At 53.5% G+C, this 17592-nt stretch overlaps 1 protein-coding gene across 1 annotated transcript in view; it reads right to left on the reverse strand.

Moving 5' to 3' along the window:
• Positions 1-17592, reverse strand: part of POU2F3 (POU class 2 homeobox 3) — a 44712-nt gene that overhangs the window by 18641 nt on the left and 8479 nt on the right. Inside the window, exon 4 of the mRNA XM_033081756.2 lies at positions 7560-7594. Within this exon, the coding sequence (XP_032937647.2) occupies positions 7560-7594 (35 nt within the window). The remainder of the gene's footprint in view (positions 1-7559; positions 7595-17592) is intronic.

Raw genomic sequence — 17592 nt, forward strand, 5'->3', positions numbered from 1 at the left:
ACAGAAAGGAATTCAGAGTGGGATTAACTCCTGTGCTAAAGCTCAGCCATGCTGGAAAATTCAAATCCCAAACCTCAGCACACCTGCATCACCCTACACGAGGCCTTTGAGTTTATTAATTGAGGTTTGATCTGATAGGGTTTATCCTCAGCTTCAGCTTGGGGTGTAAATGGCTGAGCTGGAGTCAAAGCAGGGGTGGGAAGTCAAAACTTCAGGAACAACCAAAGCTGCACAGGAGAAAATAAAGAGAACCACACGCAGCTTTTGTGGGCTGACATGGCTCTTCCCTGGAATTTTTGCTTCCAAACAAACAGGGAAGAGAGAGAAATCCCCCCCTTGCTGTGCTGAACCTCAAATGATCACCTGTGGCACAGGAGCTGGGCAAGGCAGAGGTGGGGAGAGCACCTGCCCTGCCTGGCCACGCTCAGGGACACCTGCTCAGGTGGGAGTGTCCTGCCAGGGCTGCTCCCAGCCCCTCTCTGTGAGCACAGAGCCCCAGGGGGCTCTCAGGAGCTGCTCTGTGCTCAGAACCTCCTGCAAACACACTGAAAAACCAGCTCAGAGCCCCTTCCCTCTCACCAGAGATATTCAGGTATGTGGTACCTTCCCAGCCAAGGCTTGTGGGCATCCCAAACTGGAGCACTGACCAGCAGCCAGGGGGAGATGCTCTTTTCTTGCTCAGAGTGGCCAGAGCCTCCACTCAAAGCATGGCAATGATTTTCCCACCGTCAAGGCTGTGATTTCCCCCCTGTGTCCCTCCCAGGACTCTCCCTGCCCCTCCTCACCCCCTGCCCCAGCCCTCCCGTGGGTTGCACATTGCTCCCTGCTCCTCTCTCTCTCTCCATTTCACTTGCCCAACTCCCAAACCTCTCCAGAACTCCACCTCTGCCTACACCTCCGTGCTTATCTGCTCTGCTCCCACCCTGGGCTGCATCCCTGCCCCTTTCCTTATCACCCTGATTTCACACACACCACTCCATGCCTTCTCCCCTGCCCTCCTGCAAGCTCACACAGGTCCCCTGGAGCCTGAGCACGTTCCTGTTCCACTCCAAAGTTGCCTTATTGGGATTTTCTGGGCTGAGAATCTGCCCTGCATGAAAAATGTCCTTTTTTTTTTTTTTTTTTTTTTTTTTTTTTTTTCCATGCATCCCTTGCCTATGGGGAGGAATCTCTGTTTGTTCAGGACTCTCTGTGCCTTCTGGCAGTGACAAATGCCAACACCTGGCACTGTGTGGATATCCCTGGATTAGTCATCCATGGGAGGGTGTCCACACAGCCCAGGTAGCCCTTGGTAGGGATGTACATCCCACTTTTAGGAGGGATTGATTTGGAATCAGACTGGGGCTGGCTCCATCCCAGCTCCAGGAGTCTCTCCTGTTGGTCCTGGGCACTTTTGGCACCAGGAACTGGGACAGGAGAAGAGCAGCTGGAGGGATTACATTAAAAACAGCAAGAAGAGCAATTAAAAGAGAAAGGGAGAGTGAGGGAAATGGGGGAACAACACACTGGGTTTCATTTTGGGTGGGGGATGAAGCCCAAGGGTTGGGGGAGCTCTCTGCTCCCAAGCCATGTAAAATTCCCTGGGCTGGGGAAGCAGGCAGGAATTTATCCCTGCTGGATAAACCCCTGATCCCACATGGAGCAGCTCAGCACCTCTGGGGAGGCACAAAGTGCCCTCTGAGCCCCAAAATTAGAGGCCTTGCTCTGAACCCATGTGCTTGCCCTGGTGCAGGAGGGGTGCAGGACCCTCCTGGCTGGGTGTGCAGGTTTGGGATGAATTCTTGGAGCTCACAGAGTCCCCTCCTCATTAGTGGTGACATCCAGCCCTCAAAAAGGTGCTGGGCTGGCAGGGACAGCCCTGCCTTGGGCTGAGTTTCTGCTGTGCAAAACAAGTTCTGTGACCCTGCAGCCAGACCCGTGGAGCTGGGGCTCATCCCTTGTGAGCACAGAAAGCCTTTCCCGAAGGATGAGCAGGGAATTTGCACAGAGATCTCTGTCTCTCCCTCTCAGACAGGTCTGGAACAGCTGCACGAGGTGTTTTGCCAAGGAAACAGGTGTAGGAATCGTGTTGTAAATGAAGTTTGCCCTTTAAAAGCAGGGGAGCAGGAGGCTGGGCATGGGCTGCAGCTGGATGTGAAGGAACAGATAAAATCCAGCCAGCTCTGGGTTGTTGTCAACAAATTAATTCAGTGGTTTCAGTCCACCTCTTGAGAAAAACAATTAAAAAGGCCAAATCCTTGCTCCTAATTGCATCCCCCTTTCCCTCCCAAGTTCCCCTGGCCTGTTGTGGAGTTCATTCCCAGCGAGCTCACCCAGAACAAACCCAGCCTGAAGAAGGGGTTCCTCTGCATATCTGTCCTAAGCAAAGCAGGGCCAGATTTAGACACTGAGGACTTTCCCTGGAGCCAGGGCTTTCTCTGATGCTTTCCCAAAGGGCTGCATTTCAATGAGGAACCTGCACACAAACAAATTTATGCAATCAGCCTGTCCCTAGGACAGAGCAGGGAGACTTCAAAAGGGAAAGGCCAGGGCAGAGCTGAGCTTAGATGCAGTGTCAGGCGAGGCAGGTACAAGGCCAGCCCTGATTTCCAGCCAGGGGAGGCTCAAGAGATGAAAAGCAGATGCAAGACTTAGGCTGATCCCCTGGGGCAACGGGGAGAAGAGAGAGTGAAATCTGAATTGATCCCCAGAGGGGAGAAGGAAGCAGGATGTGAACCTCCCCTTGAGAGGAGGGCAAAACAGGACTGGGATGGAAATCTGGAGGGCAGACTGAAACCTGAGCTACCCACGGGGAAAAGCCAAGCAGGAACAGCGATGACATCCAGGGAGCACATGAGATTAGGGGGAGGTGGGAACGTGGAGAGGAATGAGAAACGATGAGAGAGATCCCCGGGGGGAGGGAAGCCCTGGTGGAGCAAAATTAAATGTGCAGCGAGTTTTGCATCCCAGATATTAATAACAAACTACCCAGAGAGCTGGGCCCTTCTCTGCACCTTCAAAAGGATGGAGGGGAGGAAGAACTCGTCTGTGGTTGAGCACAAGACGATGAATCAGAGGATGGGAGTCCATAACCCAGCTCTGCCAGGGAGCAGCCCCTGGATTTTCAATCCACCCCAATGTCCAGGGGCAACTGGCCCATGAAGCATCCCCTGCTCCCAGCTGCAATCTCAGAGCTCAGCATCTTTGGGAAGGGCCAGGCTGTGTCTGCAGGCACCTCCCCACCTTCCAGGGGCACCAAGGGATGCTAAATCCATTAGCAAAGAGCCTTCAGACGTGTGGGTGGAAGGTACCAAACAAGGTCAGGCTGTTCATTAATGGCACTGAAAAGGAGCCACCAGGGATTTCACATCTCAGGCGCAGTTTGCCCACTTTGAATTTCTCACATCATGTGCCTACAGGACATCAGCTGAGATAACTCACCCTGGTGCCTCAAAGCAGCTGCTGGAAATCCCACACAAACCTCAAAAATTAAAGTTTCTTTGGGCAAGGAGTGTCAGATATGAACAGAGCAGGGAGAGGAGTTGGACAAGGAGGTTCTGAGGGAAGGGAGCCCCTTCAGCACCTCTTGTGAGAGAGCAGAGCAGTAACACAGGAAGCTGGATCTGGCTGTAGAAAGGAGGAATTTTCCAACAGACCCAGCTGAAAAGGCTTTCCAGGAAGAAATCCAAGTCCTTACTACATCCCCTGCTTGGTGTAAAGCAAGGACAGCAAGGAATAAAGAAGCAGCAGCAGAAGTGAAGCTGGGCCCTGCTCAGGCAGCTCAGTGCCTGCCTGTCTGTCTCAAACACTGCCAGATCTGCCAGGCAGATCACCCTCAGAGTGATGGTAATGACAGGCCTGATAAACAAATGACAGCCTGTCCTGCAAGGGTCAGCCTTTGGCTGGAATGAAGAGTGCCTGGCACATTTGGATGGGGAGCAGATCCTGCCCAGCTCTGCTGGCACACAGACCTGTCAGATTTATTGCAGGAGGGACATTTCCCTCCCAGCTCCAGACAGAGGCTCTGGAAGAAGGAGAGCTCATCCTGCATTCCTCCCTGGACCAACAAGGTCCTGCCATCCCTTCCCAGCTGGAAAAGCACTCCTGGCTGCAGCAGCTGTGCATCCTCCTCCTCCAGCTGTGCATGGATGCACATCATGGGAGCTGGGCTCAACCCTCACACCACTCACACAAGCCCTGGCACCTCCCAAAACCAGCAGCCCTCCATCCATGTGTGGATTCCAGCAGGCAGCATTATCCCAGGGCTCAGCTCCAGACACCTGGCTCTCCAGAGCAGCTACACAAACAAACAATGCAGAATTTCCTAAAGGCTGAACGGGGAATTAAACCCAGCCAGAGCTGGAGACCGCAGCACCTGGGCAAGATCACCAGAGCAGCCAGGAAAATCTCCCATCCCAGCGCTCCCACTGGAGGCAAACTGGGCTTGGGTTTTGCCAGGAAAAGGCAGAGTCACTCAGATCTGTCCCTGCCACGCTCTGGCCACCATCCCAGCCCATCAGGAGGCTCTGCCAGCACCGAAGGTGAAAGTTGATTACTGTGCCTTTGCATTTCCCTCGCCATAAACAGGAAACAACCAGCATCAGACTCGCTAAATAAAAAAGCCAAACCAGATAGGCAAGGCTGAAGATGCTGCTTTTTCCATCCACACCCTTTCCCCTCTCATTCACATACAAATTACTGCTGCATCCAGGTGGGAGGAGAGCTTGAAGAGGGGAGGGAAAGGTGGAGGGGGGAGAGAAGAAATGTTTGCCAAATAGGCTGAGGGATCAGAGCAGCTTTCTCATAAAGCTCAGGGCTGACCCACAAAGTGCTCCAAAACCTCAAACTCCGCCAGGGTTCGCCGTGTGCAGGGTGAGAGCAGCCCCAGCAGGAGTTGGGAGGCAGGGAAGGGGTCTAACCAGGTCACTCCACCCTTCCCATCCCGCCTGCAGCACCAGGCAGGGAAGCAGACCTGAAATGTAGGCCAGCTACAAAGGCTGGGGGAGAGGCTTCAACGATGTGAGATTTATGATCTTCAAAGTGATTAGAGCCCAGCGCTCCAAATAAAGGCAAAGAGAGCTCCTGTAGTCGGTTTGGAGTTGGGTTTCAAACCATCCTGCCCTGGCTTCGGTTTGAAAACTTGAATTGCAAGCTAACGAAAAAAGGGGGGAAAAAGAAACCACCCAAAACCAACCTCAAACCCCAAACCAAATTAAAAAACCCACCAACCTCCACCCCTAATGAAAGAGCACAGCACCTGATTTTACATGAAAACACTTTGATATTTCCAGCTCTCCTCTTTTCCTTTTTTTTCTAGTCATTTGAAATATATTTGCTGAATTGAGGATGAATTCACCAAGAGCTGAGGTCAACCCTAAATGTGAGTGTGGAGCCCGTGTGTGCTCGGGCTCCTGCTCATTTAAGAGAATAATTTCAAATAATAATTATATTTTTAAATAACAATACTTTCAAATCGTAATTGTTATTTTAAATAATAATGATGATTTAAAATCTCTCTGCCCATGGCCTTGGGAGGGCCAAGAGAGGGAGACAAAGAGCCACTGGCACAGGTCTGTGTCCACTCAGGGACTGCTCCTGGTATCACTGCAAACCCCTCCGGAGGACTCTGGGCCATCAGAGCAGATTAGAAATAAAATAAAACAACAAAACGAGCTCTTTTGCTTTTTAAACCTTGCTAAATCCCCAGCTAAGTTGGCAGTTCAGTTACACAGACAAGCTGGAATAAATTAATTGGATTTTGTGATGCCCTTTTGGTGGGAGGAAGAAAATAAAAGTGGAAATGCTGCAAAAAAAAAAAAATCATAAAACCAAATTTTCTTTTTAGGAGCTTCCCCATCAGCACCAGGAGGAATGCAGAGGATGGAGGGCCAGATCAGCAGGGTGTAAATCAGCATTGCTCCTCCACTAACCCCAGCCCAGCTCTGCTGCTGCCATAGGAGTTTGCAGCAGGTAATGCTCTCCTGCTCACTTCTACCTGCAAGGAATTTCCTTTTATCAGCCCTGGGGAGCAGATTGGATTGGAGTGTGGAGACACAGGGCTTTTTGTTTGCAGCTGGGGATTCCAAAATGCTGGAAGATGGCTGAGCGTGTTAAGACACCTTTGGGAGCAAAGGGAGACCCACCCAAAGCTGGAGCAGCCAAAGCAAACAAACAAACAGCAGCGTGGCTGACATTTGTCACCACGGGGAGCTGAGGGACAAAAGGGCACGTGGGGAAGGTGCAGCTGCTCCCAGGGAGCCTTTGGGAAGGGTTGGAGCCCTCGGGTTTGGGGAATGCACTTTGGAAGTGGGGAGGTTGCTGTGCCAACATCGGCCTCAAGTCTGTGCAAGGAGTTTCAGCCCCTTGTGCATTCCTGGCTGCAGCTGCCATCCAAGCTGCAATCCTGCAGCAGAGCTCTGCTCGGCCCTGCACACTCCCCTCTGCCTGCCCAGGGCTCAGCCCAGCTCTGCTGGCCACAGCCAGCCTCAGCTCTGGCCTCTGAGAGCATTTCCCTAAAATCTCACAATGGTTTGGGCTGGAAAGAACCTTAAAGCTCATCCAGTGCCACCCCAGCCATGGCAGGGACATCTCCCCTGTCCCAGGTGCTCCAGCCCCAATGTCCTGGGACATTCCAGGGATCCAGGGGCAGCCACAGCTGCTCTGGGCACCCTGTGCCAGCCCTGCCCACCCTGCCAGCAGAGTAGGACACCAGAGGGTTGTCCCCTCCTGTGTCTGAGCTCCAGAGGATTGTCACCTCCTGTGTCTGGGCTCCAGAGGGTTGTCACCTCCTGTGTCTGGACTCCAGAGGGTTGTCCCCTCCTGTGTCTGGACTCCAGAGGGTTGTCCCCTCCTGTGCCTGGGCTCCAGAGGGTTGTCACCTCCTGTGTCTGAGCTCCAGAGGGTTGTCACCTCCTGTGTCTGGGCTCCAGAGGGTTGTCACCTCCTGAAGGGACCCTCAGGGATTTTTGCAGCCACACAGGAAGATCTGCAGGCACCCTCTGAATGTTTTTAGGGGGAGAAGAGCACACCCAGCAGGGACTGGCCCCTCAGCTGCTCCTCTGCACTTTGGGGTTTGCTTGCCCCAGAGTTTTATCTGCTGTCCCTTTCCCTGCTGCCTCACAGACAGGAGTTTGACCTGTGCACTCCAAGACCTCAAATCACCTCATTTTGTGCTGGTTCTCACTCCTGAGTCAGCCCTGTACCATGGTCTGCCAGTGCCAGTGTCACAGCACTGGGGCTTTGGGGAGGGATTTGTACCCTTGCCACCACAACTGAGCTGCTTTTTGTTTCTAAATGATGACATAAAAAATGGTAAAAGCCAGAAAACCCCTCAAGCAAATGGTCATTTAAAGGAACTCTGTAATTAGCTGAACTTCTATGAATTAGGGAGAGGGAAACCAGAGGTGCAATCTGTCATTGCATCCCACAAGGGAACTGGGAAGAAGTTCTGTGGTCTGTTTAATGGCAGCTTCTGACCTAACAGTTTTTATCTCTTCACAGGAGCTGCAGCATGATGAGCAAGGTAAAAAAAGCCATTCCAGAAAGGAGGAGAATCCCTGGGAGGCCAGGGAGGATCTTACCTGCCTGTTAAAGTCCAGCCCATTCTGTTCATTCCCTACAACAAAACAAAGAGAAAAACATCTCAGTTTTAATGACAGCCAGCACTGGTGGGAGCTTTGCAGAACTTTGAACGCACAAAACTAAAAAATTGGCCCTGGGAGAGCAAGGAGAGGAGGAGGAAGGTGCAAAATGAAGGGTGAAGGCTTCTGCAGCATTTATTGGTGCCAGCCCTTGCTGAGGGTAATGGAAGTGTTCCTGGCCAAGGGTGGGGGAAATCTCTGAGCACGAGGGAGATTCCAGCAGAGGTGAGCTGGGGGGACATCACAAATCTCAAATCACAAATCTCAGGGGAATGCAGGGCTAGCTGTGGCCAGCAAACAGGAGCTCCAGGAGCCACATGGCACTGGGTAATCAGGGATATCTGGAGGAACACAGGGTGCCGTGGGGTTGTGCTCGAGAGGCGTCTCCTTGATTCCAAAAGAGATTGGCAGGCACAGGGGGAAAAATCAGACAGGTTCCAGCCTGAAGGTACCGCACAGGCCCTCACTCATTCCCCTTTGATGATAAACACAACCCCCCCCCACCATCACACCTGCCAAATTCATCAAGAACATCACAGAGCAAAGGTTGTGCTCTCCACAGATCTGAATGCTTTAAGGGATTCCACGAAGCTCTGGAGCTGCAGAGGCAACCCCAAGACACCCCTTCCCTTTGCAACACATTCCCCAAGCCATTCCCTGGGTTTGTGATAAAGAGCCTGGAACTGTTCACGTCCCACCAGCACAAACCCCCAGGCTCCTGCTCCTGCTGGTTTTTTTTTTCCAGGATAACGTTCCCCATGAAGCAGAGCCCTGTGATCTGATCAAGCTCCAACACATCGTGTTTTCCAGCAGTTCAGGGCTCCTGCAAAGAGCTGGGGAGAGGCTGTGCAGGCAGGAGGGCAAACCCAGCTCTCCCATGGCCTTTCCTCCCTAAGCAAGCCTTTATCCCATCCCAGCACACATTTCTGCATTCCCAGGTGAATCAGCGTGGATCCTGAGGGGGAGTGTGCTTGGTACAATTATCCATGGATGGCAAAACATTGGAGAGTCGGGGATAACAGAGCTTTGTGGCTGCTCTCTGCTGTCTAGCAACAGCCCTGGAGATTTAATCTGTGACATTTGAAAAGCACTGACTGTGGAAACAGAACTGTGGGGCTGCAATCGAGCAGGGCCACGGCAGAATGAGCTGCTGCCCCCTCAATGTGACATCTCCTCACCCTCTGCACCTCAGCCAGCCCTGAGCTGTTCCCTCAATTTGAGATCTCAACATTCACATCCCAACCAGCTCTGAGCTGTTCCCTCAATTTGAGATCTCAACATTCACATCCCAACCAACTCTGAGCTTCTCCCTCAATTTGAGATCTCCATCTCCTCACCCTCTGCACCCCAACCAGCCCTGAGCTGTTCCCTAAATTTGAGATCTCCTCAACATTCACATCCCAACCAACTCTGAGCTTCTCCCTCAATTTGAGATCTCCATCTCCTCACCCTCTGCACCCCAGCCAGCTCTGAGCTGTTCCCTAAATTTGAGATCTCCTCAACGTCCACATCCCAACTAGCTCTGAGCTTCTCCCTCAATTTGACATCTCCATCTCCTCACACTCTGCACCCCAACCAGCTCTGAGCTATTCCCTCAGTTTGAGATCTCCTCACCCTCTGCACCCCAACCAGCTCTGAACTTCCCCCCAAATTCTGAGCTTCTCCCTCAATCTGACATCTCCATCTCCTCATCCTCTGCACCCCAACCAGCTCTGAGCTTCCCCCCAAATCTCAGATCTCCATCTCCACACCATCCCCACCCCAGCTCTGACCCCTCATCCCTAGCCTGGCTGTATTTCTGCCCTGCTCTTCCTGCCTTCCTCCCAGCCTGCTGTCTCCCAGCTTTTCCCCTCCCCACTCTCAGTCCTTTATCACTTTTCCCTGTGTAATTCCCTCTCTCCAGCCCACCCTGCTCCCTGTCCAGCTCTCTCCAGCTGCTCCCTCCCCAGCAATGGGTTCATTCATTGCGTTCCAGCCCCATTCCAGCCCCAAGAGCCAAGGAGGGCACATCCAGCGATGGGAATGCTGATAGTGTTAATGGATGATCACAATCAGCATCCACACACCTGAGCAGGACCGCGGGAGCATCTTCAAGGCCTGCAATTTCTACCTTTGAAACCCCCACAGGCATCTGGGGGGTGTTTGATGCGATCTGGAGGCAGCAGCTGAAGGGAAGCAAAGCCAGGAGGGAAGGAGGAAATAAAAGTTCCCAGCTGCTAAAATAGAACAGGAAGGAAAAGGTAATCTCCTGGTTTCTTGGAGACAGGAGTTTCACTCACGTTCAGGTGGTGATGAGGCAAGACCCAAAGAGCTGCAGGGGAATCCCTGGGTCCCGGTGACGATGGCTGAGTCACCACCACTCACCCCAAAACTTGGAACCAGAGAGGCACAGCTGGAACAGAGCTTCCCTGCACAGCCCCACGTCCTCCAGCTCAGCCTTCCCCTCCTCTCCCCATCCCTGGCTTCTCCCTCCTTCCAGCTGACACGCCTGCACCTTTTCTTTGTCCCTTCCTCTGAGTCCCTGCAGATCAACAGGGGGGATTTGGGAGCACCCCAGCCAGGAATCCTGTGCCAGCTGAGCAAATCCTGCAGGAGGCTGGCACTCATGGGTGTCTGAGCTGCCCCAGGCTGCCTGGGCAGACACAAGGAGAAGCAGGCACCTCCAGAGGCCATTGCTGCACTATCTCAGGCACCCATCTCCCCATCTGAATGGCCCTCTGGAGATGACTATTCCTCCTGACTGACTCCAAAGGGACCCAGGGGCAACCAGTTCAGCCTTAGATGTCCAAGAGGGAGAGATTTAAAACTGGGAGGGGTGATTTCTGCTCCCAGTGGTTATGTAAATGGGAGCTGGTTACACAAATCTCTGCAGGACCAACCAGTGTTTGGGCACAGATTTATTTGCAAACAAATCTGGCCTTTTTCTTTTTTTTTTTTTTGTTTCAGTAAATGTAAAACTCAAGTGATGGCAGCTGCCAGCCAAGGTTGGGGTGTGATAGGGACAACTCTCCTCTTTCAGTTGAGCTGTAACTTTCCTACAAATGCTTTATAAAAATAGCCTCAGTTTCCTCCCAGTTTCTGTCAACATCAGGACTCACTGCAGTAGTCATTTCTCTCCTTAAAGGAATGAGCTGTTCAAACAATCTGCACTTAAGATTTAATCTTTCCTAGCTCCGGGAGATAAAAAGAAAGAAAAGTGTAAGTGGCAGCAGATTCTCTCTCCTGCTGCAAACTGCCAGAACTCCTCTCATTTTAATGGAGCTTCAGCCCAGCCAACAACTTGATTTTTTACTGCACGAGCCAGACACAATGGGATCCAGAATCTGCTAGATCAGTCCTCCCCTTCCTGAAATTCCACGGGGCTGGGGAAGCCCTGGGATTTCAATGGGGAAAGGCTGCTTGGAGCAGCTCAATTCCCAGCCCATCAGCAAGGCTTCACCCCGCTGTTCTGGCTGTTTGGAGCAGCAGCGATAAGCTGAGCTGGCTCCCTGGGCTGTGCTGCTCTCCTTGGTTCACCTGGCAGCTGTTTTGCATAGCCCTGGCATCAGCTCTGGTGCGAGTTTGCCTGGGGAGGTTTCTCTGGGGATGGGAGCAGCGCAGCAGTTCCGGGCAGTTCCCCCCACCCGCTGCCATTCCCCCCTGGAAAACACCAGGAACCCAGCAGGAGCTGCAGAGCCAGTCCAGCCCTGCAGGATAAAAGCACCTTAATGGGGGGAAAGTAAAATCAGGGTGGCCTTCATCTTCACCTGGGCTGGTGTCACCTCCAGGGAGTGACACTGCTCACCTGGCCTCAGCAGCAGGGCTCAGCCCTGTTCCCAGCCAGCCCAGAGTGAGCTCAGCCCAGCTCTGGAGGTGATCCCAGCTCAGTGTGAGCTCAGCCCAGCTCTGGAGATGATCCCAGCCTGCCCAGAGTGAGCTCAGCCCAGCTCTGGGGGTGATCCCAGCCAGCCCAGAGTGAGCTCAGTCCAGATCTGGAGGGACAGGGGATGAGGAGGGGATCCCAGCCCAGCTCTGGAGGGGATCCCAGCCTGCCCAGTGTGAGCTCAGCCCAGATCTGGAGGGGATCCCAGCCCAATGTGAGCTCAGCCCAGATCTGGAGGGGATCCCAGCCTGCCCAGAGTGATCCCAGCCCAGATCTGGAGGGGATCCCAGCCTGCCCAGAGTGATCCCAGCCCAGATCTGGAGGGGATCCCAGCCTGCCCAGAGTGAGCTCAGCCCAGATCTGGAGGGACAAGGGGATGAGGAGGTGATCCCAGCCCAGTGTGAGCTCAGCCCAGCTCTGGAGGGGATCCCAGCCTGCCCAGAGTGAGCTCAGCCCAGATCTGGAGGGGATCCCAGCCTGCCCAGAGTGAGCTCAGCCCAGCTCTGGAAGGACACGGGATGAGAAGGTGATCCCAGCTCTGGAGGTGATCTCAGCCCAATGTGAGCTCAGCCCAGATCTGGAGGTGATCTCAGCCCAATGTGAGCTCAGCCCAGATCTGGAGGGGATCCCAGCCAGCCCAGTGTGAGCTCAGCTCAGCTCTGGAGGAATAAGGGGGATGAGGAGGTCATCCCAGCCCAGCTCTGGAGGGGATCCCAACCTGCCCAGTGTGAGCTCAGCCCAGCTCTGGAGGGACAGGGGGATGAGGAGGTGATCCCAGCTCAGCTCAGCCCAGCTCTGGAGGGACAGGGGATGAGGAGGTGATCCCACCTCAGCCCAGAGTGAGCTCAGCTCGGCTCTGGAGGGGATCCCAACCTGCCCAGTGTGAGCTCAGCCCAGCTCTGGAGGGACAGGGGATGAGGAGGTGATCCCAGCCAGCCCAGTGTGAGCTCAGCCCAGCTCTGGATGTGATCTCAGCTCAGCCCAGCTCTGCAGGGACAGGAGGATGAGGAGGTGATCCCAGCCTTGAGCAGGTGTTGGGGAATTCCCACAGGGAATCAGTTTGCTGCTGCACATTCGGGAGGGAAATGGGGAACAGTGCCAGGCAGACAGCAGGCAGGGGGTTCGGCTGCCTGGGCTGAGATCTCTGAAATTTTAGGTGCCTCACTGAGAGCCAATTGCTCCAGGCTCCCTTTGCAGCCATGCAGAGGAAGCAGGAGCTTCCAGAGGGCAATTCCTCTCGCCCCCGAGATAGATGGCACAGGGATGAATCACCCTCTGGAGCTCCTGCTCCCAGCAGGGACTGCCTGGGGTGAGCAGGTCAGGCTGCAGCCTCAGAGGATCGAATATCTGAAATTAAGATTAATCTCACCTATCCCGGAGATTCTAGCACTGCATCTGATGCAGCACAATGCCACAGGAGATTGGCCTGGTGCCCCTTTCAAGGGGCATTTCTGATAAATTCACTGCTCAAATCTCACACCTCAAACAAGGTGTGAAGTGAAGAGATTGCCCAAGCGCTGGTAAAGTGGCAATTACTGTAACTATAACCAGCACTTGTCTCACAGGCTGTAAATGAAGCCAAATGCTCACCTGCACTGAAGGAATGAGCAAAACAAGACATTCAGCATGAAACACTCCTCAGGATTCCCATTGACTTTGGAAATTCAGGCAAAAACCAAGGCATGGCCTTGCTCCCAGCAGCCACACCAGTGACCTGTCCTTGAATGCTGGGAGCTCCTTAAATCACCTTTTCCCCATGGAGTGGCCACACCTGATTCCCTCCAGCAGCTGAGCTGGCCCCAGACAATTCCCTGCATTGCCTCACACCCTGCTGGGATGCTTGGTGCTCCCAAGAAACAATTCCCTGCATTGCCTCACACCCTGCTGGGATGCTTGGTGCTCCCAAGAGACAATTCCCTGCATTCCCTCACACCCTGCTGGGATGCTTGGTGCTCCCAAGAGACAATTCCCTGCATTCCAACATTCCCTGCTGGGATGCTTGATTCTCCCAAGAAACAATTCCCTGCATTGCCTCACACCTTGCTGGGATGCTTGGTGCTCCCAAGAGACAATTCCCTGCATTCCCACATTCCCTGCTGGGATGCTTGGTGCTCCCAAGAGACAATTCCCTGCATTCCCACATTCCCTGCTGGGATGCTTGGTGCTCCCAAGAGACAATTCCCTGCATTGCCTCACATCCTGATGGGATGCTTGGTGCTCCCAAGAAACAATTCCCTGCATTCCCACATTACCTGCTGGGATGCTTGGTGCTCTCAAGGCACTTTAAAAACTCTTTTTAAAGTGTGAGCAGGATGGGGAGTTTTTCAGGCAGCCAGGTAGGGCTGCAGCTTTAATCTGAAGGCACAAAACCCCCAGAGCATCTCCGTGGAGCATCTCCATGGGAAAGCCAAGGCTGGTGAGCAAAAGTGAATCTTGTGCTGACTCAGACAGCTCCAGACTCCAGGGGAAGCTTTCACTGAACACTCCAGTGCTTCATTAGGCTGGAAAGCCCTGGGTTATAAAAATGCCTTCCCTCTGTCAGTGCCTCAGAGAATCCCCATCCCTGGTCCCTGTGCAGCCCCTCTGTGCAGGGCAGGGCGAGGGGAGAGCAGGACAGCGAGTGTGGGAGAGCTGGGCACCTTCCAGAAGGAAACCCGAGGGCAGCAGTTGTTCCCACGGAAAACATTTCACCTGCAGGTGCTGGGAGAGGGCAAGTCTCTTCTCCTAGACCAGAGGCAAGAGGCAGATCAGACCAGCTCTTCCTTTGCCCCTCTAATTCAAGTCAAACCAGCCTTTTGTTCCCCTTTCCCCTCCCCATCCTTTTTTATCCTCTTCCATAATGGGATGTTTAAGAAAAAAAAATAAAATAACCCAACCTCAAACCCTAATCACCTTCATTTGAATTTCAAATATCCCCCTCCTGGCCTCCCCCACGCCCCAACTGACTCGGAGCTGGGAATATGGAAATTTCTCCTGCTTGCCTTAAATGTGGCTGTGCTATGAAAATCATCAGCCTTATGCAAATCCCGAGCAGCCCCAATTGCCATAGCAACCAGCTGTTTCCAGCCCAACTGCTGCAGCTCTCATTTACCCGGGACTTGTCCTGGGGCTGTGCATGGCTGCAGGGGGAAGAGACCAGAGAAATCCTGGAGGCTTTGAGGAAAGTTTCACCAGGGAGAGCCAGCCTTGGGGAGCAAAGGCGTAGCCCAGGACTGAGCTCAGCGTGGGGCCAAGTTTCCTCAAAAGACTTTGGCCTGGCAAGCTGCTTCCAGCCCGAGCTGAGGAGGGAACAACAAAAGGCAGAAGGGAAAAAAAAAAAAAAAAGTTCCCAGAAAGAAAAAAAAAAAAAGAAAAAAAATAAATAAAAAAATCTGGGAGGCAGCACAGGCTGAGCACCCCCCCAGCCCCATCTGCCATCCCTTACCTGTGCTGGTTCCTCTCACCTGAGTCAGGGGCTGACACTGAGGCCAGAAAGCTCCAAACTTATCCCAGCATGGTTCATCACCTTCCCAAGAGGCTCTAGCCCATGGCAGAGCCACAAAGAGCCTCCCTGCCCAGCCCAGCAGAGGTCAGGGCTCTGTCCTGCCCTTCCTGGCACAGCAGCACCTGCACACAGCTCACACCTGACAGGGTGTGAGAAAGAGCAGGACTCTCACCTGGGAGCTCAGGGCTTCACCCAGTCTGTGCCACAGGCACACTGAGGCCAAGTCTCTGATTTTCCATCTGCCCTGACACGGATTTAATGCAAAAATCGCTGGCACTGGGAGGGGATTTGGCTGGGCTGGAAGTTTGGTGTCCAGTTTCAGAGCTGCTCTGTGCTGCATTTCCAGGAACCCCAGGTGTGCTGTGGCTCCTGCTGAGGGTGGGGATGAAGGGGACAATGGCATCCCCAGGGATGGATGGCACTGCAGGGTCTCAGAAGGGACACAGGAGCAGATGTGTCACAGCCCCTCAGCCTGGGTATTCTCAGGGTTTAAAGGGAAGGGTCTTCCTTGCTCCCAGAGGGAAGATGCCTGAGTGAGTGCTCTCTGCAGGGGACACTGAGGAGTCTGAGGGCAGCTCCAGTCTCTGCTCTCTGGGACCCAGGCAGGGCTGGAGCAGGGTCAGGGGGTTGGGATGGAGCTCAGGGAAAGGTTCTTCCCTCAGAGGGTGCTGGCACTGCCCAGGCTCCCCAGGGAATGGGCACAGCCCGAGGCTGCCACAGCTCCAGGAGGGGCTGGACACTGCTGCAGGGATTTTGGGATGTCTGAGCAGGGCCAGGAGCTGCACTGGCTGATCCTGTGGGTCCCTCCCGGCTCAGGACATGCTGTGATGCTAAAGCAGTGAGAAAACTCACTGAGATAACCCTGCTGCCATGGGCACCAAGAGCCCAGAGCTCCACCAACCCAGCCAGATGTGTGCATCCCCTCCCCTCCAGCTGCCAGGCTCAGCCACAGGACCACAGAACCACAGAACCACAGGATCAGAGAACCAGAGAATCACAGGACCACACAATCACAGAGGATCACAGGATCACAGTCACAGAATCACAGAATCACAGAACCACACAATCAGAGAACCAGAGAATCACAGGATCACAGAGTCACAGGATCACACAGGATCCTGGAATCAGTCACAGGGTCACAAGATCACAGGATCACAAAATCACAGGATCAGTCACAGAGTCACAGAATCACACAACCACAGGATCACAGTCACAGAATCACAGAATCACAGGATCAGACTCAAAGTCACAGAACCACAGAATCACAGAATCACCAGGCTGGAAGATGCCTCCAAAACCATCAAGTCCAACCCACACCCCAACACCTGCACTAACCCATGGCATCCAGACCACATCCAATCCTTTTTAAACACATCCAGGGATGGCCACTCCACACTCCACCAGGCAGACAATCCCAATACTCCATCACTCTTCCAGTAAAAAACTTCTTCCTGACATCCCACCCGAATTTCCCCTGGCATAGCCAATCCCCCCACCCCATGGGGGTGCCCAGCACATCCCCTGCCCTGCTGGCAGCTCCCTGGGTTCAGGGTGGGGAGGGAAGATGCTCGAGGTGCCTGCAGCTATTCCCTTCCCCGTGGTTGTGTTTGAAGCGCTTCCAGTCACAGAATCACAGGATCAGTCACAGAATCACAGAGGATCACAGGATCAGACTCAAAGTCACAGGATCACAGAATCACAGAGTCACAGAGTCACAGGATCACAAAATCACAGGATCACAGGATCACAGACGATCACAGGATCACAGAATCAGAGTCACAGGATCAGAGTCACAGGATCACAGAATCACAGAATCACAGGATCAGTCACAGAATCACAGGATCAGACTCAAAGTCACAGGATCACAGAATCACAGAGTCACAGAGTCACAGGATCACAGGATCACAGAGGATCACAGCATCACAGAATCAGAGTCACAGGATCACAGAGTCACAGAACCACAGGATCACCAGGCTGGAAGAGACCTCCAAAACCATCAAGTCCAACCTGCACTAACCCATGGCACCCAGACCACATCCAATCCTTTTCAAACACATCCAGGGATGGCCACTCCACACCCCACCCAGGCTGACAGTACCATCACTGTCCCAAGAGTGACTCCATCACTCTTCCAGTAAAATCTTCTTCCTGACATCCCACCTGAATTTCCCCTGGCGCAGCCAATCCCCCACCCCATGGGGGTGCCCAGCACATCCCCTGCCCTGCTGGCAGCTCCCCGGGTTCAGGGTGGGGAGGGAAGATGCTCGGGGTGCCTGCAGCTATTCCCTTCCCCGTGGTTGTGTTTGAAGCGCTTCCCTATCGCCCTTTTTGTAAAAGCTTTGGCTTCCCCCCCATAGCCTCAACAGATGAAATCAAAGGGAAGTAGCTCTGCTTGGTGTAACCTGTTTTGATGGAGGAGATAACCGGGGAACAAGTGTCTGACACAAACAAACAGACAGACAGGGGCAAGTCCCACCTCAGCGTTCTGTTGCATCAGATAGCGAGGGCTTAGATAAACCACAAGAAGGGGGAGATCTCTGCCCCCGGGGCTGCAGGACCAGGGGCGACACTCGGCACTGCCAAGCCCCCACAGTTCCCATCAAAAAAATCAGCGAGGAGCTCTGGCA

This window comes from Catharus ustulatus, chromosome 28 (assembly GCF_009819885.2).
Source record: "Catharus ustulatus isolate bCatUst1 chromosome 28, bCatUst1.pri.v2, whole genome shotgun sequence".
Taxonomy (NCBI): Eukaryota; Metazoa; Chordata; class Aves; order Passeriformes; family Turdidae; genus Catharus; species Catharus ustulatus.